The 23,557-nt window shown below is 43.4% G+C and overlaps 1 protein-coding gene across 7 annotated transcripts; it reads right to left on the bottom strand.

Annotated features, from left to right (window-relative positions):
• Positions 1-663: 663 nt before the first annotated feature.
• Positions 664-19,991, bottom strand: LOC109871917 (uncharacterized). 7 transcript variants are annotated; one of them, XR_004205783.1, is made up of 21 exons: positions 19,644-19,991; positions 10,640-10,774; positions 10,391-10,519; positions 10,168-10,320; positions 9,908-10,093; positions 9,420-9,576; positions 8,564-8,671; positions 8,018-8,227; positions 7,715-7,849; positions 7,468-7,611; positions 6,792-7,314; positions 6,440-6,583; positions 6,201-6,338; positions 5,835-6,045; positions 5,495-5,632; positions 4,198-4,410; positions 3,763-3,909; positions 1,849-2,065; positions 1,549-1,643; positions 1,328-1,465; positions 664-1,159 (listed from the first exon to the last, which is right to left on the bottom strand). XR_004205783.1 is itself a non-coding variant. In XM_031806887.1 (21 exons), the coding sequence occupies exons 11-21, from the start codon at positions 6,988-6,990 to the stop codon at positions 1,068-1,070; spliced, it is 1,734 nt and encodes a 577-aa protein (XP_031662747.1). In that variant the 5' UTR covers positions 6,991-7,314; positions 7,468-7,611; positions 7,715-7,849; positions 8,018-8,227; positions 8,564-8,671; positions 9,420-9,576; positions 9,908-10,093; positions 10,168-10,320; positions 10,391-10,519; positions 10,640-10,774; positions 19,644-19,990; the 3' UTR covers positions 664-1,067. The 7 variants fall into 7 exon arrangements, 2 of the variants coding, with proteins under 2 accessions (XP_031662747.1, XP_020318537.1); XM_031806887.1 differs by having other exon boundaries at positions 5,835-6,047; positions 19,644-19,990; XR_004205785.1 differs by having other exon boundaries at positions 5,495-6,047; positions 19,631-19,991.
• Positions 19,992-23,557: the final 3,566 nt, after the last annotated feature.

Below are 23,557 nucleotides of genomic sequence, written 5' to 3'. Positions count from 1 at the left end.
TGTCTAAATTGGGATGAGGCTAATCAAGCACCAACATACAGGTACCAGAGCTATAGGGAGAGAGCGACCGAAACAACTCTTGCTGCAAAGAGTTGAGTTATTTATTTCAGGATGTGGTACGGAGAGACTGTCTTGGCCATGCAATGTGTTTGGAAGTGGTTTCTGGCTCTATACCCTCATTCAACGAGCACATCAATGTTTCCTGTGGTAGTGTGGTTAAGAGGAGCTCTGGTGCCCACTGGGTGAAGTATTACATGTCTGTTTCTGCTGAAAGCATCGACCATCATGACTTTTAACATTAGTCCAAAAATGATTTAGGCAAATGTGTAGTTAAGACGGAAAGGTAAATGAAGATGAAGTGATGCCATTTAAAAAATATATGTTTATTGACTAGTCGTCAGACTCTCTTCATAAGATGTTGAGACCAACGACATTAGAGTTGTTATATTGGGGCTGAAACCTCAGCATGCTGGTGTATAATGTTTCAACCAACCCACTCCAGGATTCCACACAATTCGCCCGACATTACTCACACTCAGACAACCATGCAAAATACTTTGGCCAGTGACAGCGGAACAGTTACACCAGTGTTCCCCGTTAACCCCTTGTTCACACCAGTAAGACCAGTCATTTCAGAGACAGGTGAGACAGACAAGTACATCATTCAAAGTAGTGGAGGGTATTTTTTATTATCAGAGAGGAGCCTTTTCATTTAGTATTAAAATACTTCGGTAATTGTTACAGATTAAAATGTAATACACAGAAGTACATTCATTATGTTACTAGACAGAGTAAAAAATAAGAGCTGCTAAATGTAGGATCATTTCATATCAGGACCTGGTGGTAAAAACAGTGCATGCAAAGAGTGAATTATATATAGTATTAAAGCCATACTATTACAGACAGACGCATCTGTCACCAACACCACTAGCCGGATGAAACACAGAGGAAAAGAAAGAGGGAACTTGGAAGAGAGAGATCCAGACTGGGAAATAGAGGACATTTTGTTGTTTCATGCAGGAGCCAAGGGTAAGTAAAACTATCTTTTATGATTGGTCAGTGGGCCCTCAGTTGGTGCTTCCGTCACAAAAGTATTTGACCCGCCTCTGCAGTTCATCGATTAATTTCTTCTTAGCTTTCTCCCGGCTGGCTTGCCACTCTTCAGAAGGACAGAGAGAACAGCCAATCAGAAAATAGCCTGAGAGTGTGTGTGTCCCCTACAGGGGACCAGTATGAAAATATATGCATTTACTACTGTAAGTCCCTCTGGATAAGAGCATCTGCTAAATCACTGAAACGTAAATGTGTGAGTGTGCCAGAAGCCTACCTTTGTAGGAGCAGATGAGAGGGGCAGAGAAGGTGACTTTTGTCCCAAACTTGTCATTAGTGTACTCAAATCCAGGTTTCTCCAGACCTTTCTTCGCAAACCACTCATCTAGAACGTTCCTCACCGAGGCTGTGGAGTCTGTGGAGGGATTCACAATATCAACGTGTGTGTGTGTGTGTGTGTGTGTGTGTGTGTGTGTGTGTGTGTGTGTGTGTACTGACCCATCTCATCCTCCCCAAGTAGGCCCAGTAAGCGCTGGCTGAGTTGGGCTCTGGTAGCTTTCCTACTGTCCTGTCCTTCAGTCTCCATGCTGTACCTGCCAATCGCGATCACAATCATGCACCACCATCAGGCAGTTACTCCTACTCACTACAAACAAGTCCATTATATAATTGTGTGGTAGAGAGAGAGTTCACTCAAAATACACATTTTCAACATGTAAAAAAACTAAACACTGAGGGACTATTCAAATTGATTGATATTTAGAAATGAAAGTTCTATAGATTGTTATCAGTCTTTACCCCGAGAACCTAAGCTGGGCGGAGATTCTGTACTGAGTTTCTGAAAGGGCGGAGTTCACAGATGTAAGGGCTGTCCCCTCCAACAGAGTGCTGAGCCTTTGCTTCGCATCCTCAGTGCTGCTGGGTGGGGCCACAGGACCACAGTAGCCAATGAAAGGAGCAAGACGAGACAGCGCCCTCTGGTAGGCTGACTGACATGCTGCAGCCTCACTGGAACCTGTCAATCAAATCTGCCTTTAGCAATGTGATACAGTTCACTCAGTACATTCATTTACTAACATTATCCTGCACTACGCTCTCATACAGTGCATTCGGAAAGTATTCAGACCCCTTGATTTATTCCCCACGTTGTTACGTGATGTCCTAAAATGGATTGAATAGTTTTTTTCCCTCATCAATCTACCCACAATACCCCATAATGACAAAGCAAAAACAGGTTTACAGAAATATTTCAATATGTATAAAATGAAAATATGACATTTACATAAGATTTCAGAAACTTTAAAGCACCTTTTCCAGAGATTACAGCCTTGAGTCATCTTGGGTATGACGCTACAAGCTTGGCCCACCTGTATTTGGAGAGTTTCTCCCATTTTTCTCCGCAGATCCTCTCAAGCTCTGTCAGGTTGGATGGGGAGCGTCACTGCACAGCTATTTTCCCATTTCTCCAGAGATGTTCGATCGGGTTCAAGTCCGGGCTCTGGCTGGGCCACTTAAGGACATACAGAGACTTGTACAGAAACCACTCCTGTGTTGTCTTGGCTGTCTGCTTAGGGTCATTGTCCTATTGGAAGGGGAACCTTCGCCTCAGTCTGATGTCCTGAGCACTCTGGAGAAGGTTTTCAAGGATCTCTCGGTACTTTACTCCGTTTATCTTTCCCTCGATCCTAACTGGTTTCCCAGTCCCTGCCGCTGAAAAACATCCCCACAGCATGATGCTGCCACCTCCATGCTTCACCAAAGGGATGGTGCCAGGTTTCCTCCAGATATGACGCTTGGGCATTCAGGACAAAGTCTTCAATCTTGGTTTCATCAGACCAGAGAATCTTGTTTCTCATGGTCTGAGTGTCCTTTAGGTGCCTTTTGGTAAACTCCAAGCGGGCTGCCATGTGCCTTTTACTGAGGAGTGGCTTCCATCTGGCAACTCTACCATAAAGGTCTGATTGGTGGTGCTGCAGAAATGGTTGTCCTTCTGGAAGGTTCTCCCATCTCCACAGAGGAACTCTGGAACACTTTCAGAGTGACCATTGGGTTCTTGGTCACTTCACTGACCAAGGCCCTTCTCCCCCGATTGCTCAGTTTGGCTGGGCGGCCAGCTCAAGGAAGAGTCTTGGTGGTTCCAAACTTCTGCCATTTAAGAATGATGGAGGCCACTGTGTTCTTGGGGACCTTCAATGCTGCAGTAATTTTTTGGTACCCTTCCCCAGATCTGTGCCTCGACACAATCCAGTCTCGGGCTCTATGGATAATTCCTTCGACCTCATGACCTGGTTTTTGCTCTGACATGCAAAACTGTGGGACCTTATATAGACAGGTGTTCCAAATTATGTCCCATCAATTGAATTTACCACAGGTGGACTACAATCAAGTTGTAGAAACATCTCAAGGATGATCAATGGAAACAGGATGCAACTGAGCTCAATTTCGAGTCTCATAGTAAAGGGTCTGAATACTTATACGGTATTTCTGTTTTTTTATTTTTAATAAATTAGCAAACATTTCTAAAAGCCTGTTTTAGCTTTTCATTTCATTGTGGGGTATTGTGTGGAGATTGAGGATTTTATTTGATTGAATCCTTTTTAATAAGGCTGAAACGTAACAAAATGTTGGTAAAAGGGAAGGGGTCTGAATACTTTCCGAATGCACGGTATGTGACAAATAAATCCATTCCTACTAATCATGGTCTTTATATACCCTCTCCACGGTAAGTGAAGACACAGGTGATGTCTTTGAGATTGCAGCAGAACCTGCCCTTCTCTGGTTCTGCTACTTCCTCCACAGGCAACGGGAACGACCGCTGCAGGAAAAAAGCCTTCACCACCGCTGTGGACTTACTCTCGTCTACAGAGAGAAGGAGAGAGAGAGCGAGAGCGAGAGACGGGAGAGGAAGAGCGAGAGAGAGAGAGAGAGAAGGGGTGTGAAGACAGGAGAGGAGGAAGATAAGGAGGAGAGAGAGAGAGAAGGGGTGTGAAGACAGGAGAGGAGGAAGATAAGGAGGGATGGTGAGATAGGTATTATGTAGTGTAACCTTTTACTGAGGAGGGGTGTTTGAAACATTTTTTTTTTAAATAACGATCTGTGGCTCAGCTCTGGCTGATTAATTGATTGAATGACTGGTTGATTGCTCACCGGTGCCAGGCTGGAAGATATCCCCTGCTGTACCCAGGCTGTGGCAGGACCAGCGGATAGCCTCTTTCTTAGAGCTGAACAGGGTCTGGTTCCGGAAGGCGTGGCGGTCTAGTTGGACCTCTACCATCCACTTACACAACTGCTCCACAGACACATCCTCACACACCACACACGGGGGCTGCAGACTCCACAGTGCCAGACACCGCCGGATTTCTGAAACACACACACACATACGCGCTAAGTAAAAGGTACTGAGTAAAAGGTTACTGCTAATTGACTGATATTGAGGCTTAGAATGATTCAGAAAGAGGGTAGGTCCAGGGGTAGGAACCTAAATTATTTTCCAATCGTTTCATTTTGAACCACCATTTTTTTTGTTTCCCCACTTTTCCGACCAGATAAATACAGTTCTGAACTGGTTCGGACCCCAAAAAAGTACTGGCTAATATCGTTCCTTTCGGTTCCTTTTTAAATCTCTATTTAAAAAAAAAAAAGACATTTAGCTCGACATTAAATGACTTCACCAATCATGCAGTGCGGATAAAGCAGCTTGCTATGGGGCGGGCAAGCTATAGTACAGTGAGTTGTTTACGTGTGTGATGGAAAGACAAGTCTAGGGCCGTGAGATGCAATTGACATTTTCCGAGTGGGGAGAGAGCGGGTGAGGGTGGAGGAGGAAGCTTGCCTTGAAGCGCTGGTTTAACATGCATTATCTGAATTAGGCCCGCGGTATTACACCTACGGAGAAGTGGCTTCTATGGAGGAACTTTAAATGTCCTTTAACTTCAGAGTTGGCTTAACGTTGGACCGGAGAAAGCTAGCTGACATGCTTGTGTGTGCAGACCGTCACCAGAATTTTAAAAAAGGTATTTTTGTAGTTAATAAATACAATGTGAAATGTGATAACTATAGTATCCCCAAGAAGTTAATCCATTCTTCTCTAATTCAAAATCTCTCTCTCCATCTTCTGAATCATGCTTGTAACGTCAGTAGGCTACAGCTATTCTTCGAAGGGGGAAGGGCAGGTAGCCTACACACACACACAAAGATGTTCAGCTGGCAGGCAGACACTGGAAGACGTTTCTGAATGACAGAGGGAGTGCTTTGTTGCTTTCTTTGTGGGACTGAACATTTTTTGGTCTGGAATATAAAATAACGCTATTAAACGGTTGCTTTTAAAATAACGGTTCTGTTCCGGAACAGTATAGACCAGTTTCGTTCCCGGTTCTGATTCTTTTCCTTGAAAAATGACATTTTCCAGGTTCTTTGAGCAGAGTAACAAAGAGAGGACAGTCACCTTCCATCTCTCCCCCTGCAGATCTCTTAGACGGAGGCGGGCCGGAATCGTCAGGTGTTGTCTCCGTGGTAATTGACAACTTGTCACCCTGTAGAGTAGTGCCAACAGCAGCAGTTTCCCCAGTCATCTGACTTGCAGCTGTGGGGAGAGAGAGCATGAGATAGATAGAAGTCAGGAGAGAGAGAGAGAGAGAGACAGACATAGACATAGAGAAAGATACAGAGAGAAGATAATGTATTAATAATGGAATAAGTGCTGTGTTAGTTTTTAGAGCCAGCAGCAGCAGTTTCCCATCACCTGACCTGCAGCTATGGGGAGATAGAAAGAGGTCCAGACTAACCGGCTCCTGTTCTGATCTTGTTAGCCTCAATATTTTTGTACTCTGGCTTGGCTCCTCCTCCATGCTTGGCCAGCAACTCCTGGAGTTTACCCTTGTAGTTTGGACCCGTTCTGCCGATGTCTCCGCCCAAAACCCCACTCAGGACCCCATTCAGACGCCTCAGGGCCTCCTTAGCTGCGCAATGCTCTGCCTGCTGCTTTTTGGGGGCCGCCTCTTAGAGAGAGAGAGAGGTGAGGGGGTTACAGGTGATTGTGAGACATCGATCATTTCATGTCCTGGAAAAACTGCAATTACCCTTTATAACCAATGTTTACCTCTCATCAAATGTGCCATTGTGATGACATTTGTGTATAAAAAAAAAGTTACCTGTGCTGTGGAAGGTGAGCTCGCCTACGATTCTTAGAGTGCATCTGTGCTTTCCCTCCATTGTTGTTACACAGTCCTCCACTGGGGGGTCACACTTTGCCCGTCTGAAGAACTCCAACACACTCTGCTTCTCACCGCCTGCAAGGGCAGCACTGAGTTCAGGCTGAGTCACAACAACACCCACTAACCAATTAAGTAGGATGAAGTTGTCCCCCCCATATCTAAAGTGTGTAGTGTACCTGCTGTAGGCGGCGGACCCAGGGACAGGCCCTGGAGCAGACTGCAGTAGGCTGCATGTAGCGCCTCCTCTCGAGAGGAGGCCTCGTGTGGGTCGAGGTCCTTCTGCACACGTACCGCCACACACATAACGAACCCCCGGCCATCTGAAAAATGGAGGACAGATAAAAGGACCTCACCTTTTTCATACGTTCTCGTTTTCATTGACTTCAATTTCACACTTCTTTTAAAGTGTGTTCTTTTAACAGTGTTGACTGTTGTCTTATTTTTTGTTCTTGTTTCTTCTAGGTACAATGTTGTCTGTTAATATGAACTGGACAATAAAGCTGTGAGTTTTAATGCGATTCTGTGTACCTGAAGAGATGCTGCTCTCCTCTGGGAGGGTGGGCGTGGCTTGGCGAGGGTCTGACTCTGAGGCCCCTCCCCCCTGGGTCTCCATGGTAATTGTGGTATTTATGGGGGCTGTGGTAGCCATGGGGTCCATAGTAACCAAGGTTTCCATGAGTGACACTGGGACCACCTGACTCTCGGGGGGCTGCACGCTATGTATCATGGGAGCTGGTGGGAGGTGAGGGCAGCCCTCACCTTCGCTTGACCCCACTCCTTTCTCCTTCTTGCCCCCCCCCCCCCCCACTTGTCAGCCCTCCACGTTCCTCCACTCCCCCCCCCCTCTCAGTGACCTCCCCCGCTCCCCTTCCTCTGTCTGTGACATCATACGCAGGCTTGTCCAGTTGTGGGGTCTGAGCCTCCAGCAGCTCTTTCAGGGTGCTCACGTAGTTCCCTCCCATCACTTCCTTACTGCCGAGGACTCCGGACAGCCGCTGGAGGGCCACTTTAGCTGCCTGCTGACATGCCTGTTTCTTTTTGCTAGAACCCTCTGGCGTGAACCATAAAACATATTTTAAACATTATATAATACTTACAGTATATATCTATATACATGTGAAATACACACAATATATTTACATTCAATACACCATGAAACATAACATTGTAAAGTATCCATACGGCCTACTGAATGTGATGTTACCTGGGTGATAGAAGGTGATTGGTCCAGTGAATCGAAGAGTGCATTGGTAGGTCTTCTCCTCTGCATCAGATTGGACAGCCTCCTCTGGGGGTGGGACATCCCGCGTATGACAGTGCTCCAGGACCACATCCTTATAGGAGGAAGCTGAGGTACAAGAGAAGAGTTTCCATGACCACAAGCATTTTGATGGACATAAGTGAAAACAGTAAAGGTAGATGTACATTACTGTACTGTAGGGGTCTTTAACCTGATTCTGGTAGATCCAACAGGAGAGCTAGTTTCTTGTAGGCAGACTGAACAGCCTCTGTCATTCCAGAATGCCCCTCTCCAGAGGTGATGTCAGTTTTAAGGACCACAGTGACACTACCAAAGAACACGGGGCCTAAAGACAGAGTTACATGGTAGAGGTTAATCAATCAGACACTGATACCAATTTAGGACTATTGGTCATTTGAGAAACAAAACATGGTGATATTATGTTTTAACAGATACTATTGACACAATATTTTTTACTCATACCATACATTTGATTGGCTGAGGAATACAGCACCTGTGCATGAGAGGCTTTGTGGTTGGTCCGTCTGGCTACTGGATGCCTCTCCCTCCTCTGTGTCATTGGCTAGCTCACCCAGGCTAGCACTGTCCTTGGCTAGCTGGCTCAGGGCCAGTTTAGCCACTTCCTGGTGAGCTGTCTTCGACTTTGGGCACACCTGAACACCTTCAAATGTCTGACCTCTCACCTGCACACGACCCCTGTAACCTGGACAAACCCATTTTGAGAGAAGCCAGAGGGTCAGTCTTCACAGAGACACAGCTGCATGCATCTCCAACTTTTCACATAATAATAAAATCATTTATTTACAATCGACACATTTTTATAGAGCTGTTTCCTGATATTATAAAGCTATTACATATAATATCATAAAACAACCCACCATAAGACATCTTCTTTACACCACAGAATTGGATAAGGGACAGGAGTTTTTCCTGACCATGTAATGTAGCCCGGATAGTCTGGATGACCGTTATGGGCGACATTTTGGGCATGTTAAGGAAGAACTCCAGGCCCAAAGTTAGGGATAAGGTTCTGACCTACCGAGGGCTTCCTTTATCTCTGAGAAGACAGGCTCAGGCCACCCTTGCCTCCTGGCCTCCTCATACAGATGGTTCTTATATTTGAGGATGTCAGTACTGAACTCAGGATCTGAAAAACACACAGCTGCCATAGGTCAATATTTTTCCTCTGTTCATGGTAAAGTCTGTCTGTGTGAAATTATGTAAATGTGGTGAACACTTAAAGTTGTACACTAGATTCATTTGCCGTCTAAGGCACTGCATCTCAGTGCTAGAGGCGCCACTACAGACCCTGGTTCGATTCCAGGCTGTATCACAACCGGCGGCACACAATTGCCCAGCGTCGTCGGGTTAGGGTTTGGCCGGGGAAGGCCGTCATTGTAAATAAAAATGTGTTGTTAACTGCCTAGTTTAAATAAAGGTTAAATAAAAAAATTGAATCTTTTAAGTAACTTTAACCCTCAAGTCTCTCTCTCTGAGTAGGGCTGGATTCCTCAGTAACTCCATTATCTGTCTCTCTACTATCTCTCTCTCTCGGTCTCTCTCTCTCTACCTGGGGTGTATTCATTAGTTGTATTCTGTTGCAAAACGTTTAGTCTGTTACAAAACTTTTTGCAATGGAAACCGTTTACTCCAAATGAAAAATGAGCGTTTCTATTGGACAAATTAAGGTAGGTCCCTTCCCGTTTGGTTCCGTTTACTCTGTTTGCTTGTTTGTTTCTTAGTGTAAACGGTTTACGTTAAATCTTTTTGCAACAGACAAAATGTTTTGCAATGGAATTTGACTAATGAATACAGCCCTGCTCTCTCTCTGGAAAACAAATGCTCTGAGTGGGGTTGAATCCATCTCTCTCTCTATGTTCCTCTTCCTCACTCACCGTGTGTGCGTGTGTTCCTCTCCAGTGTGTCCACTCTGACGGTGAGTGTGTCCACTCTTTCCTGCACCTCTGTCAGTCTCTCCCACTGTGGCGCCAGGCTCTCCTGCAGGTCATTGTTCCCCTCCAGAAACACCCTCACACACTGCAACTCCTCCAGCTGGGGGTACACACACACACACACACACACAAACATTTGAGGTGCCTTACAGTGAGGATGTCTGAGTGTGTGTGTGTGTGTGTGTGTGTGTGTGTGTGTGTGTGTGTGTGTGTGAGGGGACTTACATTTCCCAGGTCCCCATGAGGACAAAGGCTATTTAAGCTTAGGGTTACAATTAGAGTTAGAATTAGGGTTAGGTTTAGAGTTATAAGTTAGGTTTAGGGTTATGGGTTAAAGTTAGGGGGGAAAAAGGATTTTGAATGGAAATACATTGTAGGTCCCCACAAGGATAGAAGAACATGACGTGTGTGTGTGTTTGTGTGTGTCTTACAGTAAGGGCTGTCTCTCTGTCCTCTTCATAGCGTTGGGACAGACACTCCAACTTTTCCTTCAGTATCTGTTGTTCCAGACTCAGAAAGTTCTGGAGTTTCAGCATGCTCTCTGGGTTCTTATCTGCCGCAAGTACAATCTTCTTCCCAACACAGCTCGTGATAAAACTGAAGTCTGTATTCTGGAGCTGGGACAAAGATACCGGTCAGGTTCCCAATGTAAAAGTGAGGTATGGACTTAATAGCACACGCACACACACACCTGTTCGATCTCCTCTGTCAGCTCACTGAATTTGGGGTAGTGTGTTTTCAGAGCCTGGCCCAGGTCTTTGATTCGCCCTAGGTAAGATTCTAACTCCCTCTTCTCCACCCGGAAGTCAGCCGAGTGCATCACCTGGTTCCTCACGTTGGTCACCTGCACACATACACACCGTCATACTTATACACAGGTAAATGTGCACATTTGTGAGTGTGAGAAAGTTTACCTGTGTGATAAGAGTTTTGGACTTCACAAACTTGGCAAAGTAGCTGCATTGGGTCATGAGATTGAGGAAGGCCGAGATGTCAAATTGGTCCACAGTGGTGTGGTCCATATTTCCACGGGGCATGTAGACCTAAACACACACACACACACACACACACACACACACAATGACATACCAACTACCAAGGCAGGATGTAACACACTTATGATACATACAGGAAGAGCATTACTCCAGATGTCGGTACTTTACCTTGGCTACCTCCCATTTCTTCGTAGGCCACAGGTACGGCTTGGAGTTATTCCAGTAGACCTGTCCTCCTTTAAATGAATGGTTGGCCCAGATCTCATCTCTCCATGGCTCGCACACTTCACACACTTGAGGAACCTTACACAGGAACAACCATAGAATTACTTTTGTGTTTTTAACATCAAGATAACCTTTCGAATTCGAGAACACATTTTTTATTGCAAACACAAAGAATAATATTGAACGCAAACATTAACCCAAAAGTATTGAGAGCAAAATAAATAGTATTGCAAGAAAATCATTTTGAAAGGTAAAAACAAATTGTAAATTAATTTTAAAAAATATATATAATCTGGGAAACATTTTTCAATGATTACGCAATTGCGATTAAACACCTCTGACTGCAATTTTTTTACTCTATTTGGTTACATTATCCGGCCCTTTGCTTCACTGCCTTTTTTTGGGTTTGCAAAGTTTCGGCATGTTCATTCCGGGTAGGCGGGGTTTGGGAGGGAGGAGGTATATGATGCTTCTCTACTGGTCAACTGGTTTTGGAGAGACAGTTCATCCTCATTTAAAGGAAAATGATGGCCTGTACAGCTCACTGAGGTATGTTAATGCTGGCAATGCTGAGAGGCAACAGTGTCTTCTGATAACTAGCCAGCTAGTGTATGAAAAAAGGTTGATTGATTATTTATTTAACTTTTCCATAAAAATAAAAATAATTTAAAGGCTCAGTGGCTATTAGCTAGCTAGTTAGCCCAATGGGCCTGACTAGTATAACTAGATAACGTCAGCTTTACAACAAGAAAGACATAGGGAAACACCCTTTGGTAAGTGTCTTTTGGGTCTTGTAATTTCACATTTAGAAGATGTATTGAAACAATTAGCTAGCATGGTTATATCATTTCGATCACAGCCAACAAGCAAGATATGGTGCACTGAAGTAACTCTGAAGTTACTCTAGTGGTAGGTGGCTTGTCAAGAACAAAGGCACTACAAGCCCTTCTCATGAACCACAGTGCTGTATGGCCCTGGGTTCCCCAGAGCAAGGGCAGCTTTTCACTACAGTGTGATTGTACTATAGACAATTTTGTTTTGCATTTGTTTCTTTTTTTGTGTGGCCTGGCTCACTGGCTGTGTGTGTGTGTGTGTCTATCTGTCTGCCCAATAAGCGATGTCTCAGTGCAGAATTAGACTTTTATCCAAGTTGCTCAAAAATTCTAATTTGAAAGTGTATATTTATTTTACTTACATTTGTTTTTACACCCCGAGTTGCTCCTGCTGCTCCGTATCATTCAAATCAAATCACATTTGACTTGTAACATGCGGTGAATACAACCTTACCTTGAAATGCTTACTTACAAGCCCTTAACTCTATTTCTCGAACTGCATTGTTGGTTAAGAAAATGTACTAAATAAACTAAAGTAAAACAATTGTATAAATAAGTAACACAAAACAACAATAACGAGACTATATACAGGGGGTACTGGTACCGAGTCAATGTGCGGGGGTACAGGTTAGTCGAGGTAATTTGTACATGTAGGTAGGGGTAAAGTAACTATGTATAGATAATAAACAGTGAGTAGCAGCAGTCTATGACTTGGGTGACTGGAGTCTGACAATTTTTTGGGCCTTCCCCAAATCTTTTCAGTCTCCTGAGGGGGTTCAATCCTACCACCGTCAGCAAACTAAATGATGGTGTTGGAGTCGTGCTTGGTCATGCAGTCGTGAGTGAACAGGGAGTTCAGAAAGGGGACTAAGCATTCACCCCTGAGGGGCCCAGTGTTCAGGATCAGCATGGTAGAGGTGTTGTCCACCCTTACCACCTGGGGGCGGTGTTTAATCCCAGGATTCTTTGCTTAGTGATGAGCTTTGTGGGCACTATGGTGTTGAACACTGAGCTGCATTCCATTTCTCTAAACGTCAAGTTTCGAAGTTAAGGGTTAAGTTTAGGTACTTGACCCTGAATGGTTAAGGTATGGGATAGGGTAAAAAAAGAAATAATAAATCAGTGTCCACCACTGGGATCAAACACGCAATCTTCTGATCCAGAGTCATGGAATTATACCCATCCACTATCCCCGTCCACAACATGTGCCCACTACTCAGTAAAGATGCGCTCCACTGTTGCCCCTAGTGCTTTCCAACTAATCCATTTTGTGTTCCAACCCTTAGGAAAGTATGAGAAGGGAGAGGTTCAGCTGGCTAAAGTCATTGCTGTGTGCAGGCAAACCCAGCAGCTCTTCCAGCAGACGGCCCCCTCCTGTCTTCAAGATGCTGCTGACCAAGCTGCCCTTCTAAGCTACAAGGTCAGGATGCTCTCCCATGGGGAGCAAGGGCTGTAGTGGCACCAACGTGGCTGAAAAATTACTTGGTGCCCTAAACCCCCTTCTTCAAATGGTATTTACTTGTTAACTCCCTTTCATGGATTTAAGGCAATGGATTGCTACAACCATGGTTGTGTGGAGTTCCGTCATATTCCTTACACCGCCAGTTCATTCCTTTAACCCCTTACACTCGTGGGGAATTGGCCTATATAGATAGGGCTAAATTTAAATGTTTATTACATGAGAAATAAGGTAAGCAAAGCATTACCATGGTAGCAATTCAAAGGGAACCGTTTGGAGATCATGGGGAAATGATTAGACTAAAGGTGAGGACATGACGCTTCACCTGACAAGACTGAATCCAAGACTTACGTGCATTTTACACTTACTGTACTTTTTTTTTGGTATCAAAATCTGAAAATACTCTAAATACATTCAGTGACATGACAAGAATATTGTTGGAAAATGTGGGGTTCTATTGCCAACATGACTCGCTAAAAAAATATTTTAAAAAGGCCTTACAGTGTTAGGCTTTCACTAGGCAATTCAGAGAAGCAGATGGTAATTTTGGTGCGCATGGAATGAAGTCATGAGTGCATTCAGATGTGTGGTCCACTGTAAATGTTCTTCACAACACAGCAAGCATAGGCTCATTGTGTTCAGGACAGCCCCAGGGTATGACGTCATGTCATCTTGTAACTGTACATCAAACATAGTGATGATAAACACTGACACTGTATCTGACATGAGGTTTATGATGTGGAAATGTGAAGTGTACATTTGGATTCACAGGTTGTTTGGCTTGCTCGTATGACATCAAAGTGGTATTTATTATAAATCCTCAACGTCACATCTTTCAAAATCCAGAGTCCTAGAGTCCCATAGAGTAACTTAAGGCATTTCCCCTCACTCAGACACACAAAATCATTTGCAAAAGTTGGCCAATTAGCGGGAGGAATGGGGCAACCTTTTTTGGGCTGTGCGTGCTGCTCAAGTTCCTAACGGCTGTCAGTCAAAACCCAATACAGCGTCATGAACGGGAGGCCCTTGAGCTCTGACGTCTTGTGTAGCATGTTACTGTACAGCCACTGCCTTCCAATTTACGTGCTTATCAACGTCCATATCTGCCATTTTCAACCCGTATACATACGGGTACGAGTGTAAAGGGCTTCGGCCAAGAGGGAGATTGTATGAATGCGTACTTCGGCTTAAGGGGAGAGGGTCGGCTTGTGTCCTGATTCTTCACCCTTTCTACAAAAGTGTGCACGAGTTCAATGTTCCTCATTCCTGGCCCTGAAGGGCAGCAGTGTTTAAATTGTCATCCCTACCTGTGCTATAACACCCAATTGAACTACAATCAGACCATACTTGAGTAAACGTAATGAATATATAGTTGGTTGTGACAACATTGACAAAACCGGAGCGTACAGTTACCGTGAACAATAATAAAAAATACAAAATGGAATTATGACTTGTGCGTTAGTTGTACTTTGAGAATCTGTGTTTAAGTTTCCACCCATGTTAACCTTTTTGCTTAATTCCTGTTATTTTTCCACAGGTAGTTGGGCTGATGATCTGCCTCCGTAGCTGGGAGAAGCCGAAGAGGAACATCACTTTGTTCCCAACAATACTACAAACACTTCTAACTGTACAAATGAGAATGAGTAAGGCAGACTTATCGCTGAACTGTGTTCAGTCCAGTTTACAGTAGCAATTTGTTACCAGCCACATGTTCAATAAGGTATCCTGCAAATACAATTACAATGCAGAGATGTTCTTGCTCTTTAGTGAAGTTCTGACAATCAAATGTTGGAAACTATTTATCAAGGAAAACGAGTTGAACACTTTGTGGAAATTGTACTTTTCTTGAACATTCTTCGAAGGACAATGTGTCTATCACAGGTCTAAATGTACAGTAAGGGGTATGTCCTTAATAAAATCATTTGTGATGGTTAATTGTGCAGACTGATTGCGGCGGCGTGGACATGACAAATCAATCAACTACTGGAATTAAACACTTATCTGCTTTATGCCTCTGATTTTCCAGTCGACATTAGTCAAGAAAAACTCTGTGGTAATGCCCATGTCTTGCAGCTTTAACAGTATTGAGTCAAGTAACAGCTTTGTCAACTGTCTCGCCAAGGACTAACTCAAAGATTATTGTAACGAGTGCGCTGAGTCGGAAAGCAAGTACAGGGAGTGTGTGTTTCAATAAATAAACAAAACAATAACCGCGAAACACAAAACGCGCCGATGTGAAAACAGAGTCGATAACACCCGAGGAGAGAACCAAGGGGAGTGACAGATATAGGGAAGCTAATCAAGGAGGTGATGGAGTCCAGGTGAGTGTCATGAGGCGCGGGTGGGAGAGACGACGGTGACAGGTGTGGGGGTTAATCAGCAGCCTGATGACCTAGAGGCCGGAGAGGGAGTATACGTGACAATTATGTTTATTACTATGGCTCTTCAAATTTGATAAGTACATAAAGAGCTATCGTCACTGGCCATATACGTGTAGATTGAGGTGTTTAGAAAAAGTTGGTTTTGACTTTGGTCTTGTTGCACTGCAGCTACCTACAAATGACCACAGTAATGTGTGAATCAACTTGCTAGCTAGCTTCTTAACCTGTTAGCTACCTAACATAGTTAGGGACTGAAGATAATTTAGATGTGTATTGTATCCCCTGAATTCTGGAATTAGCAATCAAGCTAAACAAACTGGATCACTGGGTAAGGCTGACCTTTTCCCTCAAGTTTTCATGTACTGAATAAAAATATAAAGTTCAGTGTGTTTCCATTGTATTTTCTACTCTACCCATAGTTCTTCACAAAAATTAAATAGCAAATGTGCCTAGTCTGGTTTTAGCACATGTGCTCTAGCCAACAGCTGGCAGATACAGGGCGAGTAGGCTATGAGTAGGATAGGCTCAGGGTTGCCAGGTCAAGTTCAAATTTCTAGCCCAATGACACCTCAACCCACTTACCAGGCCTGAAAACTAGCCCAAAAATGTTTCGGTTTTTTTTCGCAGCAGAAGAATAGTTGCCACATTTATCCAATAAACCCTTTTTCTATAATGTTAGAGCGAATTAAGAAGGAATAACTGTGGAATTTGTAACGATGTAAGCTAAGAAGCAAACTTCAGTTTTCCATCAAAATAATAATTATTGTGAGTTTAAGAATATGTCACAAGAGAAAGGCTAATTCGCCCTTATTAAATTTGCCAGATCATTTTCCATCAATGGATGTCGATTTAACTTGTTTTGACTGCTATGATTAAGCAATAAGGCCAGAGGAGGTGAGGTACATTGCCAATATTTCACGACTAAGGGCTGTTCTTAGGACACAGCCCTTAGCCGTAGTATAATGGCCATATACCACAAACACCTGAAGTGCCTTATTGCTATTATAAACTGGTTAAACATATTTAGAACAGTATAATTTTTTGTTGTTGTCATACCGTGGTACACGGTCTGATATACCACAGCTTTCAACCAATCAGCATTCACTTTATAATTGTAATTAAATCCCTTGTGCACATAACTTGATAAATCCGACAGGAAAGTTAGAGGGATGAAAGTTGGACAGAGGATCTCGAAATCTCTGAAAAAAGAAACACTTGAACGAACTTCAAAAAAGAATGCTAGGCTATTTTCTGGCAATTGTGCCATTGTGTTAGATGTTAAGATTACAAACCGTTATAAAATGGCCTCTTTGTGAGATTGACTCGTTATTTCAATAGGCATAGGCTACTGACTAAAATCTGGGTTTATAATTGCAATTCAACTTTGCCATGGTTTGCTGAGCTAGATGCAGGTAGCCTTCTAGACCCTGATATGCCAACATCCACAATGAAACTGATATTGAATGTGGAGAATGATACATTTGCGATAGAGCTGTCACCATGATAACAATTGATCATTTCTAATTGAATTAGCCTAACACGGCCATTAATAATTGCCTAATAACACAAGGCTACAACAACAGATTTAAGTTATAGGCCATTTATTAAAATCTATTTGTCAGCTCCAGGTAGACTACACAAGTGGCCCAAATTGATTTGCAATGACTTCAGTGATATCACGTTGAACATCTCATTCCAAAATCATGGGCATCAATATGGAGTTTGTGCCCCCATTGCTGCTATAACAGCCTCCACTCTTCTGGAAACACATTCCATTAGATGTTGGAACATTGCTGCGGGGACTTGCTTCCATTCAGTCACAAGAACATGTGTGAGGTCGGGCACTGATGTTGGGCGATTAGGCCTGGCTGGGATTCGGCGTTCCAATTGATCTCAAAGTTGTTCGATGGGGTTGAGGTTAGAGCTCTGAAGGCCAGTCAAGTTCTTCCACACAGTTCGACAAACCATTTCAGTATGGACCTCGCTTTGTGCACAGGGGCATTGTCATGCTGAAACAGGAAAGGACCTTCCCCAAACTGTTGCCACAGAATCGTCTAGAATGTCAATTTATGCTTTAGTGTTAAGATTTCCCTTCACTGGAACTAAGAGGCCCAGCCCGAACCATGAAAAACAGCCCCACAACATTATTCCTCCTCCACAAAACTTTCCAGTTGGCACTATGCAGTCAGACAGGTATTGTTCTCCTGGCTTACGCCAAACCCTGATTCATTTGTGGGACTGCCAGATGGTGAAGCATGATTCATCCCTCCAGAGAACACGTTTCCACTGCCCCTGAGTCCAATGGCAGCGAACTTTACACCACTCCAGCCAAAGCTTAGCTTGCGCATGGTGATCGTAGGCTTGTGTGCGGCTGCTCAGCCATGGAAACCCACTTCATGAAGCTCCCGACTAATAGTTATTGTGCTGATGTTGTTTCCAGAGGCAGTTTGGAACTCTGTAGTAAGTGTTGCAACTGAGGACTGACCATTTTTATGTGCTACACGCTCCCAGCACCGTTGTTGCTCCTAGATGTTTCCACTTCACAATAAGAGCACTTACAGTTGCCCGGGGCAGCTCTACCAGGGCAGAAATGTGACGAACTGACTTGTTGGAAAGGTGGCATCCTATGACAGTGCCACATTGGAAGTCACTGAGCTCTTCAGTAAGGCCATTATACTGCCAATGTTTGTCTATGGAGATTGCATGCCTGTGTGCTCGATTTTATACACCTGTCAGCAACGGGTGTGGCTGAAATAGCCAAATCCACTAATTTGAAGGGGTGTCCACATACTATAAATACTTTTATGTGTATAGTGTATCAAACGGCAAGCTACAGTAGCCTACAATTGCATAGAAATTAATAGACTACATGATGGCCAACAAATGCAAATGTATCATTCTCCAAATTTAATGTCTGGTTTATTGTGGACTTATTCCTCTAACAGAAGCATCTATAAATTCCATTTCAAGTGCTCTAGACCCAAGAACTAAGCATGCGTAAATTCCATTTCAATTGCTCGAGACCCAAGAACTAAGCATGTGTAAAACCCTTTGCTTGATAAAGTTTTTCGACTTTCAAATGCAGTTTACTTTAAACCACCTCTGAGCGAATTTATCTACAGCATACTAGTGAGCCTAAAGTCGTATTCCAGTCGTTGTCGGGGTTATATCAGTTATAGCGCATGAATAGGTTTTATGGAAAAGGGTTGTAAATAGGTGTCTCCATAATGACAATCTAAATAGCCTACCTACAACTGGTAAAAAGTTGTCACGTGTGCGTGCTGCCGTCTCAATGACTCAGCAGCAGCGCTCTCAACCAGTGCTCTAAATAACACACACACCCTTCCAGCCATCCCCACCACTCACTCAGTAACAACAGTCTGCTCACTGCCTGATCATCTGCAGGTTACAACAATTTACAGAAAGCCGCAGACATGGCAACCCCGGGCAGACTAGTCTACAGGGGGGGTTAGGGATCAGGGGTCATGGGTTGATCAGTGAGATTATTATGGATAAACACGAGAATTATGTGTTTTTGTCAAAAGGCAGTCAAGCATCGATCGTCAAGTCACCAGAATCGAACCCTCGATATATATTTGAAATACGCATCACGATCACCGAGCACTTTCACCACCCTGTGAAGATCATTACATTTTCATCTGTAGCCTAATAAACTGTAGATTCCCCGAGTCTTAGTGGAAGGACCACACGACATATGATCACGTGACTCCACGTTTACTTCAGTAGGATGGCTATTATTTCAACATTTACGCATAAAGGCGTTTCCACCGCCATTTCTCGCATAATTCATTTTACCAACAGAGATCCCTTCATGTCGAACAAACACGTTCTGTCGGCATTTATCAAATTGTACCGAAACTTCCTGTTTCTATCACAACTGTGCGATTTATTTTATACGGTATGACTTCACTCCATACAAACTGTGGATGGAAACGTGCTTACCGAAGAAGAAAAAAATCCATTAATTTACAAGTCACTTGTTCTTGCCTTTAAAAAAATATTTTCTTGCAAAATTATTTATTTTTCCTCTCAATACTTTTGGGTTAATGTTTTGCCCTCAATATAATTATTTTGGTTTGCAATTATAAGCATTTGGTTCTCGAATTCAAACGGTTTGTTTTATATTAAATTGGCAAAAGTAATTCCATAAAACAACAGTTGTAGCCTATGACATCCGTGCATGGGCAGAACATATTAGGGACGGAAACTCAGATATCATGCGAGTTACATTTTAACTCACATATTTTAATCACCTGCTTTGGCCTGGCCATCCATTTCTTCAGGTTACATTGTGTTGTACATAGATCGCCTTTGTTGGCGTTCACTTTGTTTCGGAGGTGATCGTGGTACGTTTCGGTTTCGTGTTCCAGGAATCCTCCTAGTCGCGTTTTAAGACAATTCAGACCCATGGTCGTTTTAATCCAGTTTTTATAGTCGTCATCCTGAAACCGTCTGAATGAGTCCATGGTGAAACAAATTCTGTATCGTTGTGCTGGATAATAATTCCTTCGGTACCGCCCGATTCGATCAGTCCCGTAACCGTTGAGCCTACATGACCTATGCGCTGGGTTCGACAGGCTGTCTGCAGCCGAACTGTCAGGCGCACAGGGTCCCGGTTCAACCAATGAGCAGCGTTCTCGCCACCGTCATAACGTGTACGTAGATCGATCCCTGTACATGTCTTTTGGGGAAAGTTCTCTCACCTCCAAGATACATATTTAACCCGTTTATACCATATACTTTGCTTCCATGTATTACCACAGCAAAACAAACCTTCCAATGTACGGCATTGCATTCAAACCAATAATGATAGAAACGCAGGACATTTTAGTGATTGTGCATTTATGTATGTTTTTTTCAGTACGTGTTCTTGCTCTTACAGTTCTGGGGCCTGTTGCACAAAACTAGGATAAGGGATTAAGCCAGGATATCTTGGTGATCCTGGCTCAATTGATCCGTAATCCGGTTGCACTAAAGATGGATAGGGGGCAGGAGGATATGTTATGGTATAAATTACCATGGAGATTTATTCTGTGGAGCTAGCCTGCTCCAGACCAGGCTAAATTCCAGGATCTATTTAATCTCATCCCTAATGTCAGTCAGCAGTCACCACAAATGGAAACCAATAGTTATTTCACTGCTCACTATACATTATCACATATAACTAGACCCACTGTTATTAAACGTTTGTGATCATTAATTTCAATGATTTTGGATAAAAAATTATTTTTAGATGATGTTGCTATCATTAGATAATTTACAGTTTCCCATAGACTATAAGGCTATATATAAAATGATAGAATATTAGGGCCACAGAGGGGAAAAAAACACAAGTCATAATATTGTAACCAGTTGTTTTAAAGGAGGACAGTTGTTAAAATGACAGATGTGGGGCATTTCGTGAAATTGTACTTCAGTATGGTTTCATAAACAAAGACATGCTGATGTGCCAGAATATTAAGTATCACATTGTCATAAGTATCAAAACTGTAAAAACAATATGTAGCTTTTCTGCAGAAAGAACCAGCCTCATAAATGTATGACTTTATCATTTTTCTTCAGTGTGGCCCTAGTACTCTGTCATATAAACAAATACACATTCCATATGAATATAAAAACACAATGTGTAACATTATGTTCCTTTATTGAATAAGGACAAAACAAAGCAGGTAAACCATCAGCTCCTTTCGAAACTGAAGTCACAGTGACTCTACAAGATGGAAAGCACAGAATCCAAGCATATAATACAAAATGATACATACACATTCAAAGGTCTGTATATAACACACCCTGCATGTCTGCACACTAAAATAAATGCAGGACAAATCCATACACATCAACTGAACAGACAAATGAATGGATGCAGTAGCCTCCCTGCAGCCTTGTATTACACACAGTATACCGCACAAACATCATAAGAGGCCAAATTCGTCAAAAAACGAACCCAAAAAAACCCAAATTCCTCTGCCACCGCAGGACATATTTAACCAAAATTGAAAGCACACATACTAACTAAAATAATTCAACACATATTGGTCCCTCAGCAGCCGACCACTGTCGTCATCAGGGAAGATTGCCGGATTGTCCCAGTCCATGGCTGGTGGCACTCTGGGGGCCCTCTCCTTCCTCAGGCAGGCCACATTGTGGAGGACAGCACAAGCCACAGTAATATCACATGCCCTAACAGGGCTGACCCTTAATTTGTGAAGGCAGTGAAAGCGTGCCTTCAGGAGGCCAAAGGTCATTTCAACTCTGGCCCTGGTCCTGGCATGGGCATGGTTGTAGGCCTGCTGTGCTTCCTGGGGGTCTGTGAAAGGTGTCAGGAGAAAAGGCTGGCAGCCATACCCCCTGTCTCCCAGCAACACACCAGAGAATTCACCTGTCAACACAAAATCTCATCATTACTACCTCATAAACACAGTGATATTCTTGACACAGCCATGATGGTTATAAATAGGGGTTGTGTGGCTTACCTTGTGATAGGCACTGATAGATTTCAGAGGCCCGAAAGATTCTGGAGTCATGGACTGAGCCAGGCCATTTTGCCACAACATTGCTGATCACACAGTCAGCATTGCAGACCATCTGAAATCATAAGATGAGGAATATTACACCAATCAATGCACATCACTGGCAATGCAGAGTGTTCGTCAATGGACAATATCAAAAAGTTATGTTCACCTGAACATTAATGCTGTGAAAGGATTTCCTATTCACAAAATCGGCCTCATGGGCACCTGAGGGGGCTTTTATCCTTATGTGTGTGCAGTCCACTGCACCAATGACATTGGGGAAACCTGTCACACAAAGTAATGAGTATCCTACTATGTGTTAACAGTTGTCCTGTAATTTGTAGATCCTCTTACCTGCAATCCTATAGAACTCCTCTTTGATGTCACAGAGTCTTCTGTGGCCAGGGAAGGAGATGAAGACATCTGCTAATGCTTTGATAGCCAGACACACACTCCTTATTGTGCGGCAAATTGTGGCCTTGTTCAGCTGTTCTGCATCCCCCACTGAGTACAGGAAGGCTCCACTAGCAAAAAAGCGCAAGGCCACACAAACCATTTGCTCCACACTCAGTGCATGGCTCCGTGCAGTGCGGTGCTTAATCCTGGGACCCAGTAGTCTGCATAGATACCTGATGCCATCTGCAGAAAACCTGTATCTTTCATATAGATGGTCATCAGGGAAGGCCAGTGGGTCCAACCGGTCCCTGAAGACCCTTTCTCGCCTGAAGGCTCTCCTCAGCACAAGTGCTTCTTCATCCACCACATCTCGCACGAATGGGCATGCCATTGTCAGAGCAGAAAGGAACACACAATTTTGGGCCTTCATATAGGCTAGTGGCCACACCTGGTGCTGGGGGGGGTGGGCAAAAGAGGGCGATGCCTTATAACGATGACTTGGTTGTACTGATTGCTGGGAAAATAAAAAAAACCTTAGAAAGATGCCACCGTCCTGTGTGCTCACAATAAGAGCTCATATGTCATGGCTCACTTGACTTTACGAGAATATAGCTAATTTTTATTTTGAGCTGTGTCATCTTCTTGGAGCTGGGGGAGGAAAGAAAAATAATGATTAATACATTTGTGTTACAGTTAGCATACAGTGTACATTGAAGGCATATCTCACCTCCCTCTCAAGTTTTTTTATTTCAAGGTCCAGTTTCCTAATTGTCCTCTTTTTTATTTCGAACTCCAGTGCAAGATTTTCCATCTTTTTCTTCTTGTACTGAATGTCTATGTCTGCCAGTTCTATTTGGCGCCGGAGGTGGTTGCCATACAACTTTCTGATAGCTTGTGAGCTCTGTGAACACAATACAATTAGTGCAGCTGGAATTTGGCAGGATGTGGTGTCCTTTTATTAATACGCACTATGTTGCCAGGCTGGTTTTCCCACTGTATAGCATCTGGGTCCTGTAAAAGAAATTAGATTTTTTGATTATGATGAGGACTCCTCACCATTGTAGAGTAAATAGTACTTTCACAGTCTTAACATGATACCTCATGCCTTCTGGAATCCAGAGAGATGGTCTCCTCCTCATCATCGTCTCCATCATGTGCTGTTGCTGCTGCACTGGGGCCTTCACCCTATCACATTTAATCAGATTCATATTGAAGCTAGTAGACAAGACATGCCAGGCCTACAGTATGCCTTTGATGGA

This window comes from Oncorhynchus kisutch, linkage group LG27, assembly GCF_002021735.2.
Source record: "Oncorhynchus kisutch isolate 150728-3 linkage group LG27, Okis_V2, whole genome shotgun sequence".
Taxonomy (NCBI): Eukaryota; Metazoa; Chordata; class Actinopteri; order Salmoniformes; family Salmonidae; genus Oncorhynchus; species Oncorhynchus kisutch.
Note: the sequence above shows the minus strand (reverse complement) of the source record. Positions and strands in the feature narration are given on the sequence as shown.

What these genes read in the sequence shown, in the direction of transcription:
- LOC109871917 (XM_020462948.2), bottom strand. Translation starts at nt 6,990, where the DNA reads ATGATACATAGCGTGCAGCCCCCCGAGAGTCAGGTGGTCCCAGTGTCA. An exon ending in GCTCACCTTCCACAGCACAG is followed by an intron (nt 6,048 to 6,200) that starts GTAACTTTTTTT and finishes TCTCTCTCTAAG; the next exon opens with AGGCGGCCCCCAAAAAGCAG. An exon ending in GCCCAGCTTAGGTTCTCGGG is followed by an intron (nt 1,644 to 1,848) that starts GTAAAGACTGAT and finishes CGCGATTGGCAG; the next exon opens with GTACAGCATGGAGACTGAAG.